Raw genomic sequence first — 26,801 nt, 5'->3', positions numbered from 1 at the left:
AGCCAGAATCTAAATGGGCATGCAAATCATTAGTGAAGCAGACATGCTGAGTTTCACAAGAGAATAGCTTACGGAATTCATGCTGTGCACTTGAAAATAAACTTGTTATTTTCGAGAAAGTTAACAAGATGTGTATATATAATGTGCTCCATAATTTTACAAGGTACGGATGTTAGGGAAATAGGCCTGTAATTGAGGGGATCGTGTGCTGGACCTGCCTTTTGGATGGGCACATTTCCAGTCATGAGGTAAAACGCCAAGATTGTGAAAAAATGCACTCTAGTATTATTGAACGTGGTTTGCAGAAATTTCATCTTTTTTCTCGTCATCCAAAAAACAGCGAGAACAAACGGGGACGAAAGGAAGAAACCACAGGAACAAGCGCTGACTCTCAACTAAAGTTTATTCGCAGGATACACGTTTATACAAGGAACAGAAACAATAAAACACCAAGACCAGAACGCAAGTGTTACTATGTGATATCCAGATATGAAACCTCGCAGTCACGAAGGAGCAGGGAAGGTTTGCTGACACACAAGTTTTCTTTCTTAGCCAAATTATACGCCTCGATGATTTCCCTGGTCAACTGGTCAGGGTGTTTGTACAAAATGTCAGTAAAATGCAAGGACGGAAAACAGGATTGACGCTCACGGCAATGATCAACTAGATTAGTGGAGCGATTAGATTCTAATGAGTTGAGATGTTCTCTGAGTCGTGTGTTAATACATGCGCTGACTGTTCGCGGTGTTTTTTGGATGATGTATCACCAACTCGCCAGCTTAACTATCCTGTTGATTATATCGTCAGTTCCACAAGGTAATTTGGGTTTTAATTTATTTATTAAAGCTTTGATACCTGTTGATTCAAATATTATGGGGTTCATGAGCTGATAATTGGTAGCATTCACAACTGGAATCTGAGTGGTGGGTACAGGGGATGAAAAGGACTGAATGAATGTGTCGTTAAGTACATTTGAACAGAGGTGAGACGGCACTGAGTCCCCTGAATTAGTGAGTAATGATAAGGTGTTGTTATTAGTTTTCCCTCGTATGACATCCCAAAATAAGCCTTTAGTAACTGTGGAAGAGTAGTGTTTAAAAAACAAAACTTAGCTGACCTTAAAGACGTGACGTAACGTTTTGCCGCCTTTTTGTACGATTGTCAATGAGTTAGTTTTAAAGAGTGTCTGGCAGCACGGAAGAAACGTTTTTTGTTGTTTGATAAACTGTTCAGATGTCTACTATACCAAGGCTCTTTGCTGTTAGCGTAGGCGGTTCTAAGGGGGACGTATCGGATGGTTAATTCGGAAATTTTATTTTTGAACATGTCTCAGTTAGTTTCTATGAACCAGTTGTAAAGTGATGGCAAAAACAGGTCTAGAAATAGGCAGATTTCGCTGTTGATAGCGCTGTAGCTAGCTTTGTCGAAATCACGAGATTTTCTTTTTTGTCTGCTTGTTTTTGTTTGAGTCACCGTTAGCGTAAAGTGTAAGATATCATGATAGCTCAGCCCGGGCAGGTGTGAAACCATCCATAAGTTGTCTGCTGATGTTGAAAGAATAATGCCGCGAACTGTTTAGAGCTTTATTTGTTCCTGTTCGACAGCCGCTGGCATGCGGCCTTGTTATTGTTATCCTGGCGCGCTTATCAATTCTGTATCCTGTGTTTGTTCATACTCGTTGTCGCGATACGACGCATTATCATTTTCTTTGTCGAGAACGATGCGCCGAGATCTGTCTCGAAAATTCCGATCACTGGCGTATGTTTCTACAATGTCCAAGGTTGTACTAGTAGCTATTTGCGACGTTATCTAGATTGTTCTGAGCAGCCTGTAAATTGAGCGTTGACGAGTGTGACGGGCATTCTTTGTTCGATGATCGACGAGCACATTTGTTACTATCGCCACCGCCGAGTTGCTTAGTTCTTTTGCGGGCGCGAGTCAGCCCAATAGAGTTTCTTCAGTGAAATCACCGACTCTTCATTTGTGTCATCGACCTTGTAACCACCACGTGATATCTGGTGGAAGTGCTGCCCTTGCTCCTTCAAGCGAAGACCCCAGCCTTGATCCTGTCGCCCTCGGGGACCAGCCAACAGGTCACCGAGCCAGCCGCCGACTTCAAGGGCTACAACCCGAACTCGGTCTGCTGCCTGACCCCGTTCAATACCGGAAGGCATCAACTTTCAAAATGGTCCAATCAACAACACCGGTAGTCTTGGTGCAGCCCCGGGAGCCCCCCCCCCATCTTCCAAGGACTTCCCACTGAAGATGCGGAGGACTGGATGGACATCTTTCACCGTGTGGCAGAATTCAACGGCTGGAACGACGAAGCGAAGGACTTATCCGGAACCCGCCGAAAACTGTGGATGAATTTGAAAGTGAAGCATCGACCATCGAGAAGACGTTGGACACCCGGATGCGCCACTACGAGCGACCATTTCAACTGGACTACTCAAGCCACTACCACAGCGCTTCTGCAAGCGAAGAAAGCCTTCGCGACCTCATCCGTGAGATTGTCCGAGATGAGCTTTGTCACTTACTGCCATCATTCCAACAACCTCAGGTTGCGACGCTCGCGGACGTCGCCCGTGAAGAAGTCCAGCAGGCGCTGGGCGTTCCTCAAGCGACGGCTGCGACAGTTCCAGCACAAGAGGCAACAGCGATGAACTACGCTGCTGCATTACGATGCTACGATGCTGCATCTGCGCCCCGACGTGATGACTTTCCAAGCCCTAGCCGCTACCGTGCGGTTCCTGAAAGCCGCTCCTTGGCCCCGCCCGCCAAGCTTACAGACGACCCCCAAGCCCCAGGAAGTGCGACGCCTGGAGGACTGCAAACAACCGGCCATTGTGCTTCCACTGCGATGAGGCCTGCCACATTCTACGCCACTGCCCGTATCGACGAATCGGCCTCCGCAGATTTGCTGTCGACGCCCCACGACCCCGTCCCGGTGAACGACCTCAAGAAATCGATAACTACCTACGTAGCGGTGAGTTTGCGCCACAGACCCGTCGATTCAGGTCCCCATCGCCGTACAGGGCCCGCTTTTCGTCGCCAGGCCGCAGCTACGATGACAGTGTGCAAGGAAGGTCCCCAAGCCCTTGTCGGGGAGACAAAGGTAGAAACCTTTGGAGACGAGGTTGCTATACGGCGAATTAACAAATATCCTCCGCCGACGACGAGTAACGACGCCGCCGCTATGACACCCACATTACTTGTGAAGACGCCCTCGATACGCCGAGACTTCAAGGTGACACCGCCGCTACGCCTGACGTCAACATCCAAGACGACAAGACCAAACTTCAAGCTACCACTGCCGCCCAGCGAAGTGACAACGATGTGCCCCGGCCGCGACCTCAGCACGAGACGAAGCAGAGATCGAACACCGAAGCCAACGTGCAATACGAGGACTTTGACAAGAAGCCTTGAGGTTGCTGTCAACGGACGTACGGTTACCGCCCTAGTGGACACCGGTGCCGACTACTCTGTCATCAGTGGAGCCCAGCTCAAGAAAGTGACGACCACTTGGGACGGCCCGCCAATCCGCACCGCTGGTGGTAACCTTATTACGCCGTCGGGACGATGCACCACAAGGGTTACAGTAAACGGACGTACCTACCCTACCTGCTTCGTCGTCCCACAGCACTGTTCCCGCCATGTGAATCTGGGCATGGATTTTCTGAACGAACATCGAGCGATCATCGACCTCCGATCCAAACTCATCAATCTCTAGACCGACAAAGCTATACCTGCAATGAGAACTTTGACGCATCACGTCGCTCTCAACGTCCTCGATGGAGAATTGACCGTACCGCCACGATCAAGCGTCACCCTCCCTGTGGTTACAACAGAAGTCGAAATCACGGAAGGAGTTGTCGAAGAAAACACTCAGTTGTATGAATAGAGGACTTGGCATTGCAAGATGCATCGTCCGTTTCCGTCATGGGCAAATTGATGTGCTCGTCACGAATTTCACCGACGAATATCGGCACCTAAACAAGGGTATGACGATTGCTTTCCTTGACGAGCTAGCGGAAACCAGAGGAGTCTGCGCGCTCCCCAGCCAACTTGAAGACGATACACCCAACCGAGCCAAGCAGCCCAATTTTGACATTAATACAGCGCTCCCCCGAGATAGACAAGACCGGATTCGCCCTCTTCTTGAAAACTACTATAGCGAGTCCTTTTCTTCAGCGTTTAAAATGCGGCAAACTCCCTTGCAAAGCATCGCCTCAACACGGACGAAAACGCTCGACGGCTACGTAAGATCTCCTACCATGTATCGCCGCGAGAACGATAGGCCATACGCGATCAAGTTTAGGAAATGCTGCGTGAGGATGCGATCCAGCCATCTAACAGCCCTTGGGCGGCACCAGTCGTTTTGGTGAAGACGAAAGACTGCACAGTTCGCTTCTGCGTCGATTACCACCGCTTGAATAGCATAACTAAAAAGGTTGTCTACCCAATTCCCCGCATTGACGACACACTGGACCGGCTCTGCAATGCAAGGTACTTCTCATCGATTGACCTGAAGAGTGGATATTGGCAAATTGAGGTCGACGAAAGAGATCGCGAGAAGACCGCATTCATCAAACCGGACGGCCTTTTCAAGTTCAAGGTGATTCCATTTGGCCTCTGCTCCGCACCAGCGAGTTTCAACGAGTAATGGACATTGTGCTGACGGGTTTGAAGTGGCAGATTTCCCTCGTATATTTGGATGATGTCGTTGTCTTCTCGTCAATTTTTGAAGACCACCTGAAAAGGCTGCAGACAGTGTTGGAAGCCATCAAATTATCGGGGCTAACGTTAAAACCAGAAATGTGCCACTTCGCCTACGAGGAACTACGATTCCTAGGTCACATCGTTACCAAGGATGGTGTTCGGCCAGACCCGGAGAAAACAGCTACAATCGCACAATTTCCACCGCCTTCTGACAAGAAAGCAGTGCGCAGGTTCCTTGGGCTGTGCGCTTATTATCGACGATTTGCCAGAAATGTTTCGCGCATCGCCGAACCGTTGACGCAGCTTGCAAAGGCTGACGTACCTTTTCAATGGGAAGCGCCGTAAGGAGCAGCCTTTGACGAACCTAAGCGCCGCCTATAGTCCCCTCCTGTCCTTGGCCACTTTGATGAAAACGCCGAGACCGAAATTCACACCGACGCAAGCAGTTTGGGCCTAGGAGCCGTTCTCGTCCAGAAGAGGGCCGGACTGGAGGAGGTAATCGCCTACGCTAGCAGGTCCCTCACTAAAGCCGAAGTCAATTACTCCACGACCGAGAAGGAGTGCCTCGCGATCGTCTGGGCCATTCCTAAGTTCCGTCCATACCTATACGGTCGACCATTCAAGGTGGTAAGCGACCACCACGCGCTCTGCTGGCTGGCTAATTTGAAAGACCCCTCCGGCCGCCTTGCACGATGGAGCCTAAGACTTCAAGAATTTGACGTTACTGTAGTATATAACTCGGGCCGCAAGCATTTAGACGCAGTCTGCTTATCCAGCGCTCTCGTCGACGTTCCTCCGAAGGAATTGACGACGATGCCTTTCTGGGACCAGAAAGCGCCAGCAGCTTTGTACAACAACAGCGATCAGATCCTGAGCTAAAAGACCTAGCAGATTACTTGGCAGGCAAGACCGCTTCTCTTCCTGCTGTGTTTAGGTGTCAGTTGGCGTCGTTCGCCTTAAGCAATGACGTCATCGTAAAGAAGAACTTCGCTCCCACCAAGACAGCGCCTAAAAACCTCAAACAGAAAATCTTCATGCGTTGCACGACGAGCCAACAGCAGGACACCTCGGTTTTGTGCGCATGATGCATCAAATCCAGGAGAAGTGCTACTGGCCGCGACTGCCTGCCGACGTTGGCCATTACGTAAAAACGTGCCGTGAGTGCCAGCGACGCAAGACGTTGCCGATCAGGCCAGCTGGGCTAATGAACCCGATACCGCCCCCAACCCTGCCCTTTCAATAAATCTGGATGGACCTCCTCGGCCCCTTTCCATCTTCATCTGCGGGTAACAAGTGGATCATCGTGGCCACCGACTACCTTACCCGATACGCCGAAGCTAAAGCACTGCCCAATGATACTGCGGCAGAAGTCGCAAAGTTTTCTGTCGAAAAAATTCTCTTGCAACACGGTGCCCAAGAAGTCCTCATCACGGACAAGGGGACGGCATTTACGGCAGAGCTGACGCAAGCTGTTTTAGAATACAGTCATACAAGTCTTCGATGAACTAGTGCGTACCAGCCCCAGACAAATGCACTTACGGAGCGTTTCAACAAAACTATTGCGGATATGATTACAATGTACGTTGATGCCGAGCTCAAGACATAGGATGCCATTCTACACTACGTCATCTTCGCCTATAATACCGCCGTCCAGGAGAAAACCAGGTCGACCCTGTTCAGCCTTGTGTACGGCAGGGAGCCCACGACGACGCTTGATGCAATGCTGCCACACGTAAGCGATGAGGATAACCTGGACGTCGCTGCCTACCTTCAACGTGCAGAGGAAGACTCGCCCAAATGCGCATTAAAGAAAAGCAACGAACCGACGCCCGACGTTGCAACTTACGACGACGCGATGCTGAGTACAAGCCGAAAGATCAAGTCTGGGACGCCGATTCGCCGCCGCGGACGGAGTGAAAAGCTTTTACGCCGATACTTGGGCCCCTACAAGGTGCTTCGCCGACCAGGACAATTGAACTACGAGGTCGTCCCCGAGGGCGCGGCAGCATCGCAGCGGCGTCGAGTGGATCCAGAAATTGTGCATGTTGTACGCTTTAAGCCATATTATGCGCGCTAAAGGTTATTCATGTTTGCTTTGCAATGTTTATGTAATTCATGTCTGTTTATTCTAATACATCGAGGCGATGTTTTTTTAAGGGGGGAGTAATGCCGCGAACTGTTGAAATCTTTATTTGTTCTTGTTCGACAGCCGCTGGCATGCGGCATTGTTATTGTTATCCTGGCGCGCTTATCAATTCTGTGTCCCGTGTTTGTTCATACTCGTTGTCGCGATACGACGCATTATCATTTTCTTTGTCGCGAACGATGCCGCGAGATCTGTCTCGAAAATTCCGATCACTGGCGTAAGTTTCTGCAATGTTCGAGGTTGTACTAGTAGCTGAACTCATCTTTTCTAGAGATTCTTTAACACACAAGGGACATTAGATGAAGGAGGAACACATAAGAACACATAAGATCCGTCCTGTTCTTATGTGTTCCTCCTTCATCTAATGTCCCTTGTGTGTTAAAGAAGCGCTAGAAAAGATGAGTTCAAATGCTTTCCAACTCGCCCAAGTTTCCGCCTTATTAAGTACTAGTAGCTGTTTGCGACGTTATCTAGATTGTTCTGAGCAGCCTGTAAATTGAGCGTGGACGAGTGTGACGGCCATTCTTTGTTCGACGATCGACGAGCACGTTTGTTGCTATCGCCGCCGCCGAGTTGCTTAGTTCTTTTGCGGGCACAAGTCAGCCCAATAGAGTTTCTTCAGTGAAATCACCGACTCATCATTTGTGTCGTCGATCTTGTCACCACCACGTGACAATAAGGTCGAGAACTGACGATGTACATGGTGCTACAAGTATAGGACGACTAACAATCTGTGATAAGTTGAAGCTTGAGCAAACGGAAAGAAACAAAGCAGATTCGGCGGACGGGGGATTTGAAAATGAGTTATCAAAGGACCAGACGATATTTGGAAAATTGAAGTCACCTAGAAGTAAAAGATCAGCACCAGGGAAACAAGTTGAAATATGATTTAGAGAATCGTAAAGGTTATCGCAAAATGATGAGTCAGCCAAGGGGGATCGATAACATACGCCTGATATTACCTTTTTAAAGTTCAGATTCAGACAGCACCATATTAGTTCTAAATTAGTAATAATAGGCACAACCAAACAATCGATGCATTCACTAATAGCCATTAGGGCCCCACCACCAACTCTGCTAGTTATTTAGCCACGTTTCTGTTAACACAATAATATCAGCATTACAGTCGTCTCATTGCGCATAATTAATCTTTTTTTTGGGCAAAGGTTACGGATGTTTGTATATAACACTGAATATTCGAGGCTATTCCCTTCATATGATCCTAGCTAGTAGATATCATGCGACCAGACCGGAGAGTTCTGCTGAATTTTCGTAGGAATTGCTGATTTCATAAATGGCGTCTTCATTTTCGTTGTAGCCGTAGCACTTTCCTCGAATAAAAACTTTCTTGTAATCAAGTTCGAAGGATACGCCACCTTTGGATTTGCCAAATTCGATTATTTTTTTTTTCGGATATGACGCGTTGCTGGGCAGAAGTCTCCAGCAACTCCTTTACCGCGACTTTTCAGTCTCCCGTCTTGAGAAGACTAGTTCCTTAGTTTTATAGTTTTCGAATCTAGCTGTAAGTGGTCTTGTTTTTCTATTGACAAAACCCCCAAGTCTGTGTGCACGGGAGATATCTGAACTACATATATCAATTTTCATAGTGGTCTTTATTATTTCGAGAATTTTTTGCTCCGATTCGGACGATGTTTCATCTGCATTGTCAGTTATGCAAAAAAAACAACAACCAAATTGTTCCGTCTAGATCGATCCTCCGCGTGATGAAGACGGGATCGTAGCGCAGTTTCGAGGCGCTCTACTGTAGCATTCAACTTGTTTTTTATAAACCTGTAAACGGTCCAGTTTGCTCAGGTTCCTGAACGACTGACATGTCGCCTGAAGACCAAATATTGCATAAAGCAACAACTTGGCAGTGATAAACAAAACTGGGGGTTCTTAACTCTCTTTGCGGATCCTCGTCAGAGTACCCGCACTTTACTACTCATCATTTAACTACCCCCTCTCTCGCATAGTAATTAGAATACACTCGTGAGCCACAGCATTATATTAAATAGCACACATATATAAAGCCCTTCTTTACCGAAGCCGTGCATATGTGCCCTACAGGAGTAGTGTGCTCGACTTGGGATCTCCCACTTTAATTTCCCATTTCACTCTGGCATCTTATTGACTCTCTCTCAGCTGCCAGCTCCTGCAACCTTCAACATGTAATGTGTTCTTATTGCGCCACAGGTGCCTGGCCATATCACCACCAAAAGTGCATCTTACCAGAAATGTATTTTTTCGACTTTTCGCCGAGAAGTAAACGCCGGATTTCCAGTATAACGGGGCTTTTCCCTCCATCGCGTCGGCTCAGTCTCATGAGTATAAACAAATCTTGTATGCACAGGCTTCTTTGCTTGCAAGGTCACTCAGACCAGCGGTAAAAGTTACAACAAATTGTATGCTTACATAAAAAAGCCTCGTACCATTTTCTGGCATGCCCTCGCAACATGACCGGCAAGAAGAGCTTCCGTTGTCACCTCAACATGTTCCCCTGCTTCACAACACATCGTTAAAAATCCTAGTTCACTGGCCCTCTCCTTAGTAACTATATGTTAACAGCGCAAACAACGTGACAAGAAAACAAAAAAGAGGTCTACACAACTAGCGCTGTTGTGTCGTCTTCTCCTGTGTTCGTGTCACGTTTTTTGCGCTGTTAACCTATAGTTAATCACTAAAAAACCCCGTTTGCTGCCTCTGGTAGCAAATTGAATGGCATGTTAACCCCAGCGCAGCTTTCATTTAAGAGGAAGTGGGTGCAATTTCACTCCTCGCTGCTGCCCTTGCCTGAAGCGAGCAAAAAAAGTGTCTTAGATGTCTCGGAAGAGGAGTATTTTTGTATTCATTATGAGTCATGCCTGCGCAACCATTGCAGTTCTTACCAATCATTACTGAGCAAGTTTACTCATTTCCAATCAGTGTGGTGATTACAAGTCGCCGGTTGACATTCTGGCCATTTAGTAGTCATTAGCAGTATTGATGAGCCATGCCTAGTCCTTGTAGTCACTACCACATCGCTAATCATTTTACTGATTTGTAATCAATTGCTGCCATTACAAGTCGTAGTTTGACGTACTTGTCGCTACAAGTCATTTTAGTCATTATTCATCGTTATTAATCATTAGCATTCGTCTTTGTATACCTCTATCGATGTATAACTTTTATCCATTACCTATTACCATCAAAAAGTTTCATTCTCAATCTCCTTCCTCAAATGTCCGCTTTTACGATTGACAGAGATGCTACGCACAGATCACACGCACAGCTCCTGCGCACAGATTTTAGCTCCATGCGCGTCCCATCTCGACGTTAACGTGCTTGCACACACAAAGTTTGCGCTGACCACGCAGACACGCATCTACAAAGGAAGCAAATCAACCACGAGAGCTGGGGGCCTATTCTTGAAATTCGCCTTTTCGGCCATATTGTGACCCACCTGTGACGTGTAAATCGGAGCGGCGCGAAAACGCGTATACACAAAAATTTATTATGAAATTTGTAAAACAAGAAAAAAAGTTACAGAAAATAGGGCCGTCGTCTGGTACTTGGCGCCGATTACAAAAATGAGAACGCTCCGATGCCGAGAAGCTAAAGGGTCGGTGCGAACCGTGCTTACGCTGTATATACGCGTCGCACGGCAGGGCAAGGCTGAAGAGATACTTAAGTATACATTGTGGCTGTACTGTACTGTTCTTGCGGTCGTTGCGACCACAGCGCATCATATTACACATGCTGTCGGACGTCAACAGCAGCTAGGCTGAGAGAACGGCGGTACTGGACAAAACCCTCACAAACAGCCGGTCATCAAGTGTGAACGATGCCGTATTTGAGATGCGTGTATGCGTTTCTTTTTGTTTATCTTTTTCCTGGCACAGTATGCGCCTGCGCCAGTCTCGATGTATGTGTGCGTCGCTAAATTAACAGTTGTGAGTCAGAGCTCGGTTCGTCCCTAGTCTTCCTTCTTCTTCTTTTCTTTGGCCGCGTGCATTTGCGCTGAGAACTATGTCCTCAAATCTAGAATACCAACTAGCCCAACAACTAACTCTACTGTGCATAAGTTTCATTTATGGACTTCAGTTGCGCAGAGAAATAGGCGAGGATCAAATCGCGCTTTGTACATTCACTTCTCAGCTAGTGCGTATAAATAATTTGTTTATGAATGCTGTGAAGGAAGCGCCCGGCAGATTTTCGGGCTGCAGTTGCCACTAGAGAAGAGACACACCTGTCCGACGACAACGCTGGCCTTCTCAAGGTATCACTGCCGCTGGAAACTGCCTACGCCAGCCCACCGTTTCCATCACTTAGCAAGTCTGCTACGGCTTAAAACCTACGTGTCGGCTTCAGTGGCGTAGCGTACGGATATCGGCCTGGTGGAGCGGCGTAGTATGAGCGCAAGATATACTCGAACTAAGAAAACACGCATAGTAGAATGCTCAGGGATTAGACCATATCTGGTGATCTTAGCCTGCGCTGACATCGGACCACTTTAAGCGTGTTAATTCCATCGAAATGCGATCGTCGTAGCTAGGCTGCGCACATACTGCGGGTAGCCGAGAGCATATATAATTATCATTGAGCCATCGCGGCGGGGACGTTTGCAAGCAGCCGCATAGGAAACGTTACTGAAAATTTCGTCACAAAAGTAAGGAGATATGATTTTCTGGAAGCAATGAAAATGCAATAAAAGAAGCGTAGCCCGATGCCCACTGACGGCAACGGGTTAGCTTTCACGCTGATGAAATTTAATGTGTCCTGAATTAGACATAGCAGGCTATATGCACATAGCAGGCTGTATGCTTGCAGTGTGTCACCCTTCTGTGGCAGATGTATTAATTACCTCGTTAAAATAAAAAACTGTCGGTATAATCCTCCTTGGTTTCTGAGCATGTTGCGCAAAAGAATTTTATAAAAGTAGCATTACTGCTCGTCTGATGCAGGTACACATCGCACCACAATGTCACAAGTGAAACAAAATTTGTCAGGTACAGCCTCTATTTACCAGTTTTGCACTTGCAATAGCATCCGGCACTTTCTTTCAGTGCACCAAGATTCCTGAGAGGAGAGAAGGGTGAAGAGGTCGGCTAGAGAAATACCTTCACATATACTATTTGACGTTCGGGAAATGAAAGAACAGACAAAGAGTGAATATGATACATGATGCCTTATTACAATGATCTAGAAGCAGTATGGAAACCATTTTCTTGAAGCAATTGCCATTGTAATATATAATTCATGCACACATTAACCAGTGCACATGTCACATAAAGCCTGAACCTGTCTGGGTGAAGCAAAGGAGCCAAAGGGGAAAACAAACGTCACTTTATGGGCACCAAAAGCAATAACAGCAACGCAATAAAAGCAGAAGCCCGCACAGGGACAATATTAGACAAAAAGAGGCATGAATCGCAAGGCTGATGTGGCCCACAGCACATAATTTTTAGGAGAGACAGCAACGCAAAGGGTTAGTGTTCTGGGTTTTTTGGCAAAGTTTCACTAATGCCAGACAATAATACTGGATAATTTGTATTGGCTTTGTCATCCCCTGAGTGCTCTACCAGCAATGTCTAATATGTTCAGCGCGCAACTGTATAACATCCACTCTACACTCGTGACTCAAAGACCTGCTCAAATGAACCTCACCTGGATGTGGGCATAAATACGGGAATAAAGCATGACATTTACCTTTTCGATATTTTGATTGCATATTGACACACCGCTGCCCATCTTCTAGTGCCACAAAGTGGCCGAATGTCTTGGCGCGTGGCTGAGCGTCATCCTCGTCTCTCTCGAGTTTTCGCTTGATTAAAAAGGGCCAGCTCGGTTGTTGTGCTGCTTGCTACGTGTGTTGGTGACATTTGGTGGATTGTGCAGGATAAGATCCCATGTACGTTGCCCCGAAGACGTCAGTGAAGCTGCTCATCAACGCGTGGACGCGACTCCTGTCCATAAAGCCAGCCGTCGCCTGCGAGGTCTACAACCTGAGTTTGAACCGCTGTCCACCCCGCTACGACTTATGACATCCACAACGAGCAGCCAGACAAGTCAGCCTTCCAGCAACGCCCCACCGTTCGTCATTCTCGCACCGCGATCACCGCCATCATTTCATGGTGACCGGTCAGAGGATGTGGAAGACTGGTTGGCCAGTTTTGACCGTGTGGCTGCATTTAACCAATGGGACGACGAGCGGAAGCTAATGAATGTGTACTTCGCCTTGCAAGACTCGGCCAAGACGTGGTTTGAGAACCACGAGGCGTCCTTTGTCAACTGGGCAGCCTTTCGCCGTGAGTTACTTAAAACATTCAGCTCGAGTGCGCGCAAAAAAAATGCAGAGATTACAATTCGTTCAAGGTCTCAATAGTCAAATGAAAGTGTGGCCATGTTTGTCGAGGACATGACGCGGCTTTTCAATCGGGCCGACCCTACCATGCCTGAGGCAACGAAGGTACGGCACCTCATGCGCGGGGTGAAGGAGCAGCTGTTCGCTGGCCTCGTTCGCGATCCCCCAAGAACGGTCGCAGATTTCGCGAGAGAGGCTACCAGCATGGAACGTTCCCTGCAGGAACGGAGTGTCCAATACGGCCGCCAGGCAAGCGTAGCGGCCACACCCTGCTGCGCGTCCGTGCCAGCAGCCAGGGACGAGGCGTTGCGGGAGCTTGTGAGGAGCATTGTCCGCGAAGAGCTGCAAAACCTCCACTTGAATGCTCCCTCTGCAAATAATTATTCTACTGTGGACGTCATCCGTGATGAAATTCGGCGAGCGGTGCAGCCACCACCACCACCAGCACCACAACCAGAGCCATGCATCATGACTTATAGTGATGTCTTACGTCGACCTGCTCCCGAGCCAAATCCATTCCGTCCCGTTGTCGGACCACCGCCTGGCTACATGCGCCCCGTCGAGCAACAACAAGATCTGCGCCCCGTCGAGCCACAGCAATACCAGCGTCCCGCTATCAGCAAGGCGCACACTTGTGGCGCACGCCCAACAGACGGCCGCTTTGTTATCACTGCGGCGAACCTGGTCACATTCTTCGCAATTGCCCATACCGGAGAATAGGCTTGAGAGGATTTCCACCAAACGCGCCTCGACCCCGCTATGGCGAAAGACCACAGGAGATTGAGGAGTACCTGGCTGCTAACGAGATGCAGCCAACGTCACCACAACGGCGGTCGCGATAGACATCTCCGAAGCGTTTTGCTTCGCCCACTCGGTACTCTTCCTCTGGGCAATTCAGAGGCACGTCCCCCCACCGGGAAAACTAAACACGGCGACCTCCGGGGGTGGGGCCGCCGCTACGTTTAAGATTAAACAGCCTCCACCCGACAATTTGACGCGACGGCCCGAGCGGCGACGACCCGATCCGATGGACTTACCGACGTGCTGCGAACGCATTGTTCCCGGGGAAATTTTTGTAACCGCCGACAGTTGTGATGTGACCGCACTTGTGGATACCGGCGCCGATTTCTCCGTCATGAGCAGCCAGCTAGCCACGGCACTCCGTAAGGTTCTGACGCCTTGGTCTGGGCCAATGATGCGTACCGCCGGTGGTCATGTAATGACGCCGATTGGCATGTGCACTTGCCGCATAGGGATATGCGGTTTTACTTTCACTGGCACATTTGCCGTATTACAAGAGTGCTGCAAAGATCTGATTCTCGGCATGGATTTTCTTAAAGAGTATGGTGCTGTCATAGACCTTCGGGAGCAGCTCATGGTATCGTTTTCAACCAAGCGAGCCGCTGATAGCAACACGGACTTCCGGAAAACGATGTTGCGCGTCTGTGACGACCACATAAAGATCCCTCCGCGTGCGAGCAAGTTCGTCACAGTCGAATGTGATCACAGCACCGGCACGTGTGGCATTGCTGAAGCTAACATGTCACTGCTTCTAACTCGACAAGTTTGTGTAGCTCGGGGCCTTGTCGAACTTGTCCGTGGCCAAGCCAACGTGCTAGTGACAAACTTCACATGTGAACCCCAACATTTGACGGCGAACACGACGGTCGCTTATTTTGAAGAACTTGGAGAATGCACAGGCCAGTACGCTTTATCCAACACGTCAGACCCCGACAATGCGACGCCTGCAGCATTCCGACTGATGTGAACCCGCACCTCTTGCCCAGTGAGAAACGCTGCATTGAGAATCTTGTCAATTCATTCCGAGATTGTTTTGCGTCAACCTCCAAGGTCCGACAGACGCCACTAACGAAGCACCGAATTATAGTTGCCGATGACCAACGTCCACTATGTCAGCGTCCTTACCGGGTGTCTTCAAAAGAACGTGATGCCATCCGCCGCCAAGTAACAGAAATGCTCCAGGACGACGTTATCCAACCGTCGACGAGCCCCTGGTCTTCGCCTGTTGTACTCGTCGCAAAGAAGGATGGAACCTTGAGGTTTTGCGTGGATTACAGACGCCTCAACAACGTCACGAAAAAGGATGTGTACCCCCTGCCACGCATAGACGATTCCCTTGATCGCCTTCGCCATGCCACTTACTTTTCGTCCCTTGACCTCCGCAGTGGATATTGGCAAATAGAGGTTGACGAGCGAGACCGTGAGAACCGCTTTAATTACGCCGGACGGTTTGTATGAATTTAAAGTGCTCCCGTTTGGCCTGTGTTCGGCCCCTGCCACATTTCAGCGAATGATGGACACTGTACTCTCTGGTCTGAAGTGGCAGTCATGCCTCGTATATCTCGACGACGTTGTGATTTTCTCGGACACGTTCGACGAGCACCTGAAACGTTTGCGTGCTGTCTTCGAGGCCATCCGATCGGCCGGCTCTCTCTAAAACCCGAAAAATGCCACTTTGCTTTTAACGAGCTGAAATTTCTCGGCCACATTGTCAGCGCTCGAGGTGTTAGCCCAGACCCAGAGAAGACGGCCGCTGTCTCTTCATTCCCCAAACCAGCGGATAAACGAACCTTACGTCGATTTCTCGGCCTCTGCGCGTACTATCGTCGCTTTGTTAACAATTTTTCTAAGATCGCTCAGCCTCTGACCCGCCTGACAAAAGACGCCGAGCCGTTCTTTTGGGGCCCCGACCAGGAAAACGCTTTCACGGAACTGAAGTCCCGTCTCCAATGTACGCCAATACTTGGCCACTTCGACGAAGAGGCTGACACGGAACTGCACACGGATGCCAGTAGCGTTGGCCTCGGTGCGGTCCATGTTCAGTGGCAGGACGGTGCAGAACGCGTCATTGCTTACGCCAGTCGCACTTTGCCCCGTTCTGAAGTTAACTATTCAACTACGGAAAAGGAGTGCCTCGCTGTTGTGTGGGCAGTCATGAAATTTCGTCCGTACTTGTACGGTCGTCCGTTTCGTGTCGTGAGCGACCATCACCCACTGTGTTGGCTGGCAAACCTGAAAGATCCATCGGGTCGGCTTGCTCGATGGAGCCTTCGGTTGCAAGAATTTGACTTTTTTATCGTGAACAAGTCCGGCAAGAAACACAGTGATGCTGACTGTCTGTCCTGTGCCCCTACTCCCTGCCACACGGACGGCTGCGACGACGATACCGCTTTCCTCGGGTTATCACGTCGTCCACGTTAGCCCGAAAGCAGCGGGCCGATTCTGAACTTTTGCCCCTCATCGAATACCTCGAAGGAACCGGGTCATCTCCTCCTCAGCTCTTCAGGCGCGGACTGTCATCATTTTGCTTGCGCGATGGTGTGCTCTACAAGAAGAACTACGGTCCAACAGAAACTGTTTATCTGCTAGTAGTACCCACCACGCTTCATGACGAAGTTCTTCGTGCGTGCCACGACGACCTTTCTTCCGGCCATCTCGGGTTTTCTCGCACATTGGCACGGATTCGCCGAAAGTACTACTGGCCCAAGCTAGCTGCCGTTGTGCACCGCTACGTCCGTACCTGCCGTGAGTGCCAGCGGCGGAAGACACCGCCCATTAAACCAGCTGGCCTCCTGCAGCCTATCGATCCCCCGAAATTCCCATTTCAACAGGTAGGCATGGACTTACTGGGCCCATTCCCGAAGTCCTCAATGGGTAATAGGTATATAGCGGTTGCCACTGACTATCTCAGCAGCTACTGTGAGACCAAGGCCATTCCCCGTGGTACCGCAGAGGAAGTTGCGCATTTCTTCATTCATAACATTGTACTCCGTCACGGCGCCCCAACAGTCGTCCTAACTGACAGGGGAACCTCGTTTACGTCCGCACTCACGAGCGAGGTCCTTAGACTCAGTGGCAACACCCACCGCAAAACAACTGCCTATCATCCTCAAACTAATGGACTAACTGAGCGGCTTAACAAGACAATTGCCGACATGATTTCTATGTATGTAGACGACGATCATGGGAACTGGGACCGAATTCTGCCGTACATCACGTTCGCATACAAAACTGCGCTTCAGGAAACCACACACTTCACTCCATTTCATTTGGTCCATGGACGCGAACCTTTGACTATGCTGGATGCCATGCTTCTTCCGGATTCTGCTCCCTCCACTGTCATGGGGGCTGACCAATTTATTCGTGACGCAGAAGCCGCACGCCAACTTGCCCGACAGCGAATTCGGCACTAACAAGTACACGACGCCCAGCGCTACACCCTGCGACACCGAGAGGTGACTTACACACCCGGGGATCAAGTCTGGGTTTGGAGCCCAATACGGTTGCGAGGGCGCTCTGAAAAGCTTCTGCTCCGTTACTTTGGACCCTACGATGTGCTCCGTCGTCTCAGCGCGGTGAACTACGAGGTGTTACCACAAGGCACTGTCCGCTCCTCTCGGCATCCGAAGTCTGAAATAGTTCACGTCACCAGAATGAAGCCTTATTACAGCCGTTAAACAATTGTAGGGTCCAAACCAGAGCCAGAGACTCCCGTATAACTTGCCCCGCTTTTCTATTGTTCCCTTACGTTTGCGGCATCGGGTCGATGCCTCTTGGAAGGGGGGCAATGACACACCGCTGCCCATCTTCTAGTGCCACAAAGTGGCCGAATGTCTTGGCGCGTGGCTAAGCGTCATCCTCGTCTCTCTCGAGTTTTCGCTTGATTAAAAAGGGCCAGCTCGGTTGTTGTGCTGCTTGCTACGTGTGTTGGTGACAATATTATTGAAAAAGTAAACGTGATGGCTTGTTTAAATAAGCGTATGATTTGCAGTTAGTGCGACTTGTTTGCATGGTTTTTCCAACAGGCTGCAGCATAGTCTCTGTCTTTTGTTTTGGCAAAACATACGCACTTTAATAGACCTGCTCCTCACGTAACACATTCCTTGCAGTTTTCAACAGCTCGTTGTTGACTAACAATTGGTGTACCATTTTCTTTCAGTACTTTTTGGTGTTTTTTTTATGCATGCACCTGATATGAAGCCTTGATAATAAGAAAAACTAAAAATTCATCATCATCATCATCAGCCTGATTATACCCACTGCAGGGCGAAGGCCTCTCCCATATTTCTCCACTTAACCCGGTTCTGTGCTAGCTGCATCCACTTGACCCCTGCGAACTTCTTAATCTCATCCGCCCACCTAACTTTCTGCTGCCCCCTGCTACGCTTTCCTTCCCTTGGAATCCAGTTTGTTACCCTCAGCGACCATCGGTTATCCTCTCTCCGCACTACATGTCCTGCCCATGTCCATTTCTTCTTCTTAATTTCTATTAGAATGTCGGTAACTTGAGTTATTTCTCTGACCCACTCTGCACGCTTTCTATCTCTTAATGTTACCCCTACCATTTTTCGTTCCATAGCCCTCTGGGTTGTCCTCAACTTAAGTAGAACTCTCTTGGTTAGCCTCCACGTTTCAGCCCCATAGGTGAGTACAGGCAAGATGCAACTGTTGTATACTTTCCTCTTGAGCGATACCGGTAAGCTGCTAGTCATAATCTGCGAGGGCTTGCCAAATGCGCTCCATCCCAATCTTATTCTTCTTGTTATTTCCTTTTCATGGTCCGGATCTGCGGTTACTACCTGTCCTAAGTAGACATATTCGCCTACTACTTCCAGTATTTCGCTACCTAATGTAAACTGCTGTTCCTTCCCGAGGCTGTTGAACATTACCTTAGTCTTCTGCATATTGATTTTCAAGCCTACCTTTCTGCTTTTTCTGTCTAGGTCATCAATCATTATTTGGAGCTCATCCCCCGAGTTGCTTAGCAAGGCAATGTCATCAGCAAATCGCAGATTACTGAGGTATTCTCCATCTACCCTTATCCCTAACTGCTCCCATTCCAAGTCTCTGAATACTTCCTCTAAACAAGCTGTGAATAGTACTGGGGAGATTGTGTCTCCTTGCCGAACACCTTTCTTTATAGGAATTTTGTTACTTTCTTTATGAAGAACTATGGTTGCTGTGCAGCCACTATATATATCTTCCAACACTTTCACGTACGGCTCGTCTACCCCCTGATTTCGCAATGCCTGCATCACCGCCGATGTTTCAACTGAGTCAAATGCTTTTTCGTAATCCATGAATGCTATGTATAAGGGCTGGTTATATTCCGAGCATTTTTCTATCACCTGATTGATGGTATGGATATGATCGATACTCGAGTACCGTTTCCGAAACCCTGCTTGATCCTTTGCTTGATTGCAGTCTAAGGTTGTCCTGATTCTATTAGCGATTACCTTAGTAAATACCTTGTACGTAACAGACAGTAAGCTGATTGGTCTGTAATTTTTAAGGTCCTTAGAGTCCCCTTTCTTGTGAATGAGGATAATGTTTCCATTCTTCTATGGTTCCGGTACCGTCGATGACACCAGGCACTGCGTATACAGGGTGGCCAGTTTTTCTAGCACGATATCCCCCCCGTCCTTCAGCAAATCCGTAGTTATCTGATCCTCTCCAGCTGATTTCCCCCCTTTCATAGTTTCTAGTGCTTTCTTGACATCGTCCTTCGTCACTGATGGAACGTCTGACTGTTTTCCCTACCGCCAATCTCATTACGGTCTTGACTACTTTGGCTACTGTAGAGATCTGTATAGAACTCCTAGGCTACTTTGACTATCTTTTCCATATTAGTTATGACGTTGCCCACCTTATCGCTTATCGCATACATCTGGTTTTTGCCTATGCCCAATTTCTTCTTTACCGCTTTAAGGCTTCCCCCGTTCTTTACAGCATGCTCAATTTTCTCCATGTTATACTTCCTTATATCGGCCACCTTGCGCTTATTGATTAGCTTTGATATCTCGGCCAATTCGATCTGGTCTGTTGGATTGGAAGCTTTCATATTCTGGCGTTTCTTAATCAAATCTTTCGTCTCCTAAGACAGCTTACCGGTATCCTCTTTAACTATCCTACCGCCTACTTCTACCACGCACTCAGTAATGATATCTCTGAAGTTATTGTTCCTTGCCTCTAGGGTTTAGTGAGGTTAGGAGGCCGAATGAGGCATATACTGTACTGAAGGATGGGCATGTACTGTGTTATCGAGGTTTACCAGAGAGGCGACAACTAGGTGTAGGTTTCTTTGTCAATAAGTATATAGCGGGTAATATAGATGAATTCTATAGTATTAATGAGAGGGTTGCAGGCATCGTAATTAGGCTTAATAAGCGGTATAAACTGAAGGTTGTACAGGCCTATGCCCCTACATGTAGTTATGATGACCAGGCCGTTGAAAGCTTCTATGATGATGTAGAATCGGCAATGCGAAAAATGAAGACGCAGTATACTGTACTAATGGGGGACTTCAATGCCAAGGTAGGGAAAAAACAGGCAGGTGACAAGGCAGTAGGCGACTATGGCATTGGTTCTAGGAATAGCAGGGGGGAGTTACTAGCTGAGTTTGCAGAGCGTAATAAGTTACGAATCATGAATACCTTCTTCAGCAAACGGAAGAACAGGAAATGGACATGGAAAAGTCCTAAAGGAGAGACTAAAAATGAAATCGACTTCATAATATGTTCAACCCCCGCCATTATGCAAGATGTAGAGGTAATCGGGAAAGTGCGATGCAGTTACCACAGGATGGTGAGGTCCCGAATTGGCCTAAATCTGAAGAAGGAATGCAACAGATTAGTAAGAAAGAAACCCACCAACGAATTAGCGGTGAGGGGGAGGGCAGAAGAGTTCAGGATCTCGCTACAGAATAGCTATTCAGCTCTAACTGAGGATGGCGACATTACCCTAGAGGCAACTGAAAATTACGGTATACAAAAAAATACAAATTTTTTTACAGCACTTCACATTCTACAATACACAGCCTGAAATTAAAGGATGTCACACATTCAAGTAATTACAGTATTGTTGTAATTGTACAGCTTATCGCCATATCGGAAAGGTGGCACGGCCTTGGAGACCAAAGAAGAGAAATTAGATATACAACGCACGGGAACACAAGATAGGGTCAAAAAATTATTCTCCGAGTGTTTCGCCTAAGATAACCTCAGTAGCACCAAAGTTTTACCAATGAGTGCCCAACACCACTGAGGATTGGTGCCCAAATGATGAATGAATGATGTCTTTAATAACTCTCACAAGGTTACATGAGTAACAAAGGAGAGAGGACGCAAGGCAGAAAGTTGCATTGTTGCAGCTTGAGACCCTGCGCCCTCTGCCGGCGTTTATAGTCCAGCAGCTGATCACAACAGCAGTGTAAGAGCGCACTCGCAAACACAAAAGAAATACATCCACAGAATATATACATTAACATTTGCATAAAGTTATGCCTCTATATCATTCGACATAATTTGACAAAAGAAACTACTAAACCTTTTTATGTACAGGAAACGCATTTATAATCAACCGAGATACAAATCAAGTAGAATGAAGATACACAAAGCTGTAAATATATGTCTTAATCACGATGTGAAAACTATGCACATTCAAAAAAAGGAATAAGTATTAATATTTTTATGCTGTGAAGTCTTTTCAAGTATGATGATCAATGCACTAGGGTGCAACTACAGTCAAGGGATGCTATGCTTTCTGCAATATTACCAATATGAAATATTATGGAACTCAACATCATTTAAAGGGCAGTCGGCACCTGTGACAGAGCAAGTATTTCCTGATTCTGATATGGACAGGGCAATGGTAGTTATAGAGTTTGCAAGAATGATTTTACCTGTGCATAAATGCCTGCCACACCTAGAATACTCTCTTTATTCAGTCCACCAAAAAGCAGAAATGTTTATCTGAGAAAGACAACAAGCCTTAAGCATTATTTAAGCAAGTAACTTAATGAGACGGCAATCAGGCAAAGCAGCACAGCACTTGAAAACTTCATGCTCAAAACAATTGTGGAGACATGCAAGCTCTGCATTTACCGCTAGGACACTATAGCTTTAAGGCTCCTGTCTACAGATTCTCGTTCGTGTGAATCGAATTTGCTACTGCTAACACCTACTCTTTATTATATGATACATATTCAGTAGCAAACACTTGTAAGCTACCCAATTATGTGGAAGACCACTGGTCTAGATACCTATAAAGACCACTCTAACCAAGCCGTACGGATGCGTTTTCATGGGTTAATGGTAGCCTGTCTTACGTATTATCCAAAGATCCTGCAAGTTTATCACCTCACACATTCATCTCAAAAGATAAGCCAGAGACGTCACCCAACCGATGGACCATTGAATACTCGGCCATGTCACCTGCCAGAAACATGCTCACGTTTTGTTGCTCACAATGTGAAATTTTCTGTAGAAGAGAGGCTTTAACGCTGCTGCATCAAAAAAAGCAAGAATTCAAGAGCTGAATATCTACGCTACAACAGGCTCTGCTGGCTCACAAGACCTGTGACCAGGGTGCCAACAGCCAAGTTATAGATGCAGCTGTGGGAGAGGCTGTAGCGCAGAAACAACAGATGAATGTGGTCAAGAAAGAATGAAATTGTTTTGTTCACAAATTGTTCCATACATATTGAAAAAGAAAGGCTCACTTATTGATGGTATGATGTCTACTGTGTTCAGTAGGATTCTACATTCATGAAGTTATTTTTTTTAATGCAATCTTCATAAAAATATATTGTGGTGTTTAATTCAATTTGGCTGTACACATAGCAGACGTGCAAAACATGGAACACATTCTGAAGGTTAAATCCGGACTGGACAGTGCAGACAGGACTACTGAATCTGATTTAATTAGGAAACCATAGCGATACTAGAGAAGGTAGAAAACAAATGTGACAATAGGATAGGTGTAAGTGAAACTAGTGCAGCTGTCACTAATGAGAGAAAATAGTTATATAACTCAGTACTAGCACAATGGTACAAAATGTTGAAAACTGATGACAAAGCAAAAGTGTCCGTGATAGTGTTTCTGCATAAATGAAATTAAAGTGATTGTTATCAATTTTATCTCCCTTCCTTAAAATTCTCAATGTAAAGCTAGCAAAGAACAATGAAGATAAGGCTAGTAAAGCAACTAACAGAAAACTAATGAAGCGGTTATACACAGTTGCAATCATTCCATAAACATCTCGAGTGATGAAGCCATGTTGCTTCGAGTATGAAAATGAAAGCTTTACCAGCCCTCTCTTAACAATAATGTGAGTGCCGGTGGGCATGTGGCAGCAGCATTAGGGGTACGGAAGGCCTGCACAGGACGCTATCATGGAGGGAGATATTTTATGGAACAAGATATGTTGCACAAAAGGAACGAAGCTTTTTACAGAGCTGCAGTCACAAATTCATGAAGGACCTTCTCCAAAAAGTTTTATTTCATTCCTGCGCTTGTGCATCATTATTGTGACTATGGGTTACTTAGTGTAACATGCAGAGCCGCCTTCAAAAACTTTTGCCAGTGGGTGCACATGTACATCAATATTACCTAGCAATAAAACAGAGACGTAATAGTCACATTTGTAAAAAGAACTGAAGAATATTAACATGTTCATTGATAGCCGAGTCACCCAAATTGTGCAGAGGTTAAACAGCTTATCTGGGATCTTGCTTAAAATCACCTAACAGCATCAGTAATTGGAGTGAAGCAAAGTGAAAATAGCAAATTTCACAAAAACGGAATCTAACATCGCCAAAATGGGTCGACAAGTTGGCGGGGGTCTCATTTTTCGTGCATACAACAATGAAATACAATAACCACCAAATAGCTTGCGTGATAATAATAAAAAAAAACTGCCGCTCGAAGATTCCTTGAGAACACCAGTTTATTGCTGTTTAACTACATACAGCGTATGAAAGAAGCAACAGAGAACAAGCACAGAGGCAACCAACTACGAAGAAGCACAGCTCGCTTCACTCTGCAGTTTGTGGAAAAACACAATGGACACCTCACGTTTTACCACAGTAGCACACAAGATAGGTGTAAAGGAATGAACACCGCTATAGTAAACGACAGGAGACATATTCACCTGGGTGCGTGTATGTCAAATATTCTCACTAAAGTAGTACACCGCAGACTGCCTGCTTGCCACAAACACCAAAGTGAATTGTGAAGTATTGGTGCACGCACGTCCTACTCAGAATGGCACTTCTGGAGGTAGAAGGAGATCGTTTTTGCACCTTCCTGTGTTTCATTGGTATAAAGCACCTAATAAAATGCACACTGAGTTCAAGCAGAACACAGCTCTTGTAGAAGAATACTCTTCGTATGTCTACAAATTGTAGATAAAAAATTTTAGCACCGAAGAAAGGTGAACTTTTTTCTCTATGCATATACTTGTAATTTCTTGTATTGCAGAATGTTTGAATGTGCCCCTCCTGCTAGGACCATGCATTGTCCGCTGCATTTAAACAAAAAAAACTTGGTTCTTGCACATAATATCAACAAAATGTACATCAAAAATATGGCTATATTCCAAACCCATAGAAACCATTAAGACTTTGATGGCTTCTCAGCAGTATGCTGCCGAATATGAAGCAATAAGAAAGTGCACATTGATCACTTGTGGCATATATCAAAATCATGACAGCGAGTGCAAATCCCAAATGCAGGTGATCAAGTTTCTCCTGTCCGAGTTAATATAAACATTGCATGCTCTCTTCCTTGTACTTGTTGGTATTCCTGCTGTGATCACCATTTGCAGGTGGCGATAATGTCATGTGATCTCTCACACACTACAAGCTGTAACGTCATTCAAAAAGAGCTTCTGTCCACACTGCCTAGCACTTCACATCTGAGGTGGCCGTCCCGAGACAAGGCGTGACCTCCCAGATTATACAAGCCTAGCAGAGAGGTTAATGATTTTGAATATGGGCCCAGGACCTCTCACCACATGACGACTCAGGCTGGGAGTGCTGCAACGGCTGCACAAGGTCCACACAATCACCTACAAATTGACGCGTTGTTTAGTGCCTAAATTCTATAAAAGTAAAATTTCAAACAAGCATGACACAGGACTCAGGAACGTTCAAAATCATCAAAGCTGAAAGCCAAGCTGCGGTAAAGTTTAAACCATGAATGCAAGAAATGGTTAATGCAAAACCAATCAGCTAAGTGAACAATTTCCGTAACAGAAACAGGCGGCTTGGTGGCGGAGATTGTAGACTGGTGGTTATGGTTAACTTTTCTCTGGCAGTTAAAGGAACGACTTTAATCAGGCGACTTCACTTATTTTTCATTCTCGGCCGAAGAAATCGCAAACCAAGAAATCTGGGGAACTTCGAGCACACTCAGTATTTTTTTAAGTTCGTGCAGTGTAGAGAAGTTGAAGAAAATTATAATGCGCCGTAGAAATAGGCAGCAAAAAGCAACGTAAAATGCTGAATAAAAATGTCAGATTTGCCGCCTGCGTACTACATGAATGACGCTGTACGAACCTGTTGCGCTTGCTCGACGTGCTGCACCTCCTCGACACCCATCGAGAAGCCACATTCCGGCCGCACGAATACATTTCGTGCCATCAAGCCACCACGCATACAAAGACGCGTTCACCACTGGCGATCGCACCCGAAACACCTGCAGCTTAACAGTTCAAAACTCCGAGCGCGGGGTGATTCTCTCCTCGGAGCTTGCAAAGCTACCACACTACACACCTTGTACTGTACTGGCCAGCTACCTTTTAAAACAATTTGACAGCATTGCTGTGCTGCAGCAAATCCTTGATCACCACTTGCAGACGACAAACGGCAAGCAGACCGCTCACAAGCACGCCTTCCACCATGGCCACCGCCATTGCCGGGCTATCATAACCGCGCAGACCAATGATTTCCTACCGCGATAAGGAAGCGTTCGCAATTAGAAAGCAGTTGGCGCCGTCACGCGGCCGCACGCTTTTGCCCCCATTACAGACGGTCTCAAGCATCCTTTATTTCACACACGGTCATATTTTGCAGTTTTATCGCGTTTAAGAATCCAAAGGAATGTTTATAAAGTTATCTATATAATCCAGATAACAAGCTAAGATACTGCATAAATCAGCTTGCCTGTCGCCATCATCTCCTTAGCATAATTCGAGTACCTCGCCGCTCGACAAAATTATGGCAGCCAAACGTCAGCATTTTGGTAATGGCGGCACATAAATTACGTCACGACGCGTCAATTCCGTGTCGTCTAAATATGCTTTAGTATAACGTGCTTCGTGTGTCATAATTCCAGCCATTCAAATTTGAGCATCTGCTCCTTCCCAGTATGCAATTATTTTCACCGCATTGGTTATTCGAGCGTGAGTGTTCTCCAAACCACCATCAGTAACTTTGTTTCTATCCAAAATCATTCGTATTTGTCATCCAGGCAATAAAGATAGCTCCGGTTAACATCAATTTTCCCGGCTACGTCATTTTAACGTAGCCGCGAAAAGTGCTTGCCTCAACTGACGGTTTCGCGCCATAAGTTTGAAGCATGTGACTCTTTTCAGAGCCAATCAGAAAGAAAATATGGCGCCGCCAAGTGAAGACGAATTTCGAGGATGGGGCTCCTGGAGACCGCGGCGGCGACGTTTCGCTGAACAGTGGCGCCCTCAGCAGAAACAGTGGGCACAACTGTAAACGCCTTAAGGACGCACGTGCCCATTGACGGCGACGCGACGCAGCAGGCTGCACCTAGTGCGCTTCC

General features: G+C 46.9%; 2 protein-coding genes across 2 annotated transcripts in view; both read right to left on the bottom strand.

The window, feature by feature from the left end:
• LOC146210353 (uncharacterized) overlaps positions 1 to 25,923 on the bottom strand; it is a 44,243-nt gene extending 18,320 nt beyond the window's left edge. The window contains exon 1 of the mRNA XM_084598087.1: positions 25,894 to 25,923. Within this exon, the coding sequence (XP_084454213.1) occupies positions 25,894 to 25,923 (30 nt within the window). The remainder of the gene's footprint in view (positions 1 to 25,893) is intronic.
• Positions 1 to 26,801, bottom strand: part of LOC146210348 (neprilysin-1-like) — a 597,280-nt gene that overhangs the window by 103,502 nt on the left and 466,977 nt on the right. The gene's annotated exons all lie outside the window — the stretch shown is intronic.

Source organism: Amblyomma maculatum, chromosome 1 (assembly GCF_055883805.1).
Source record: "Amblyomma maculatum isolate TAMU_Amacu chromosome 1, ASM5588380v1, whole genome shotgun sequence".
NCBI classification, from domain to species: domain Eukaryota; kingdom Metazoa; phylum Arthropoda; class Arachnida; order Ixodida; family Ixodidae; genus Amblyomma; species Amblyomma maculatum.
This window is presented reverse-complemented; position numbering and strand designations above follow the sequence as displayed.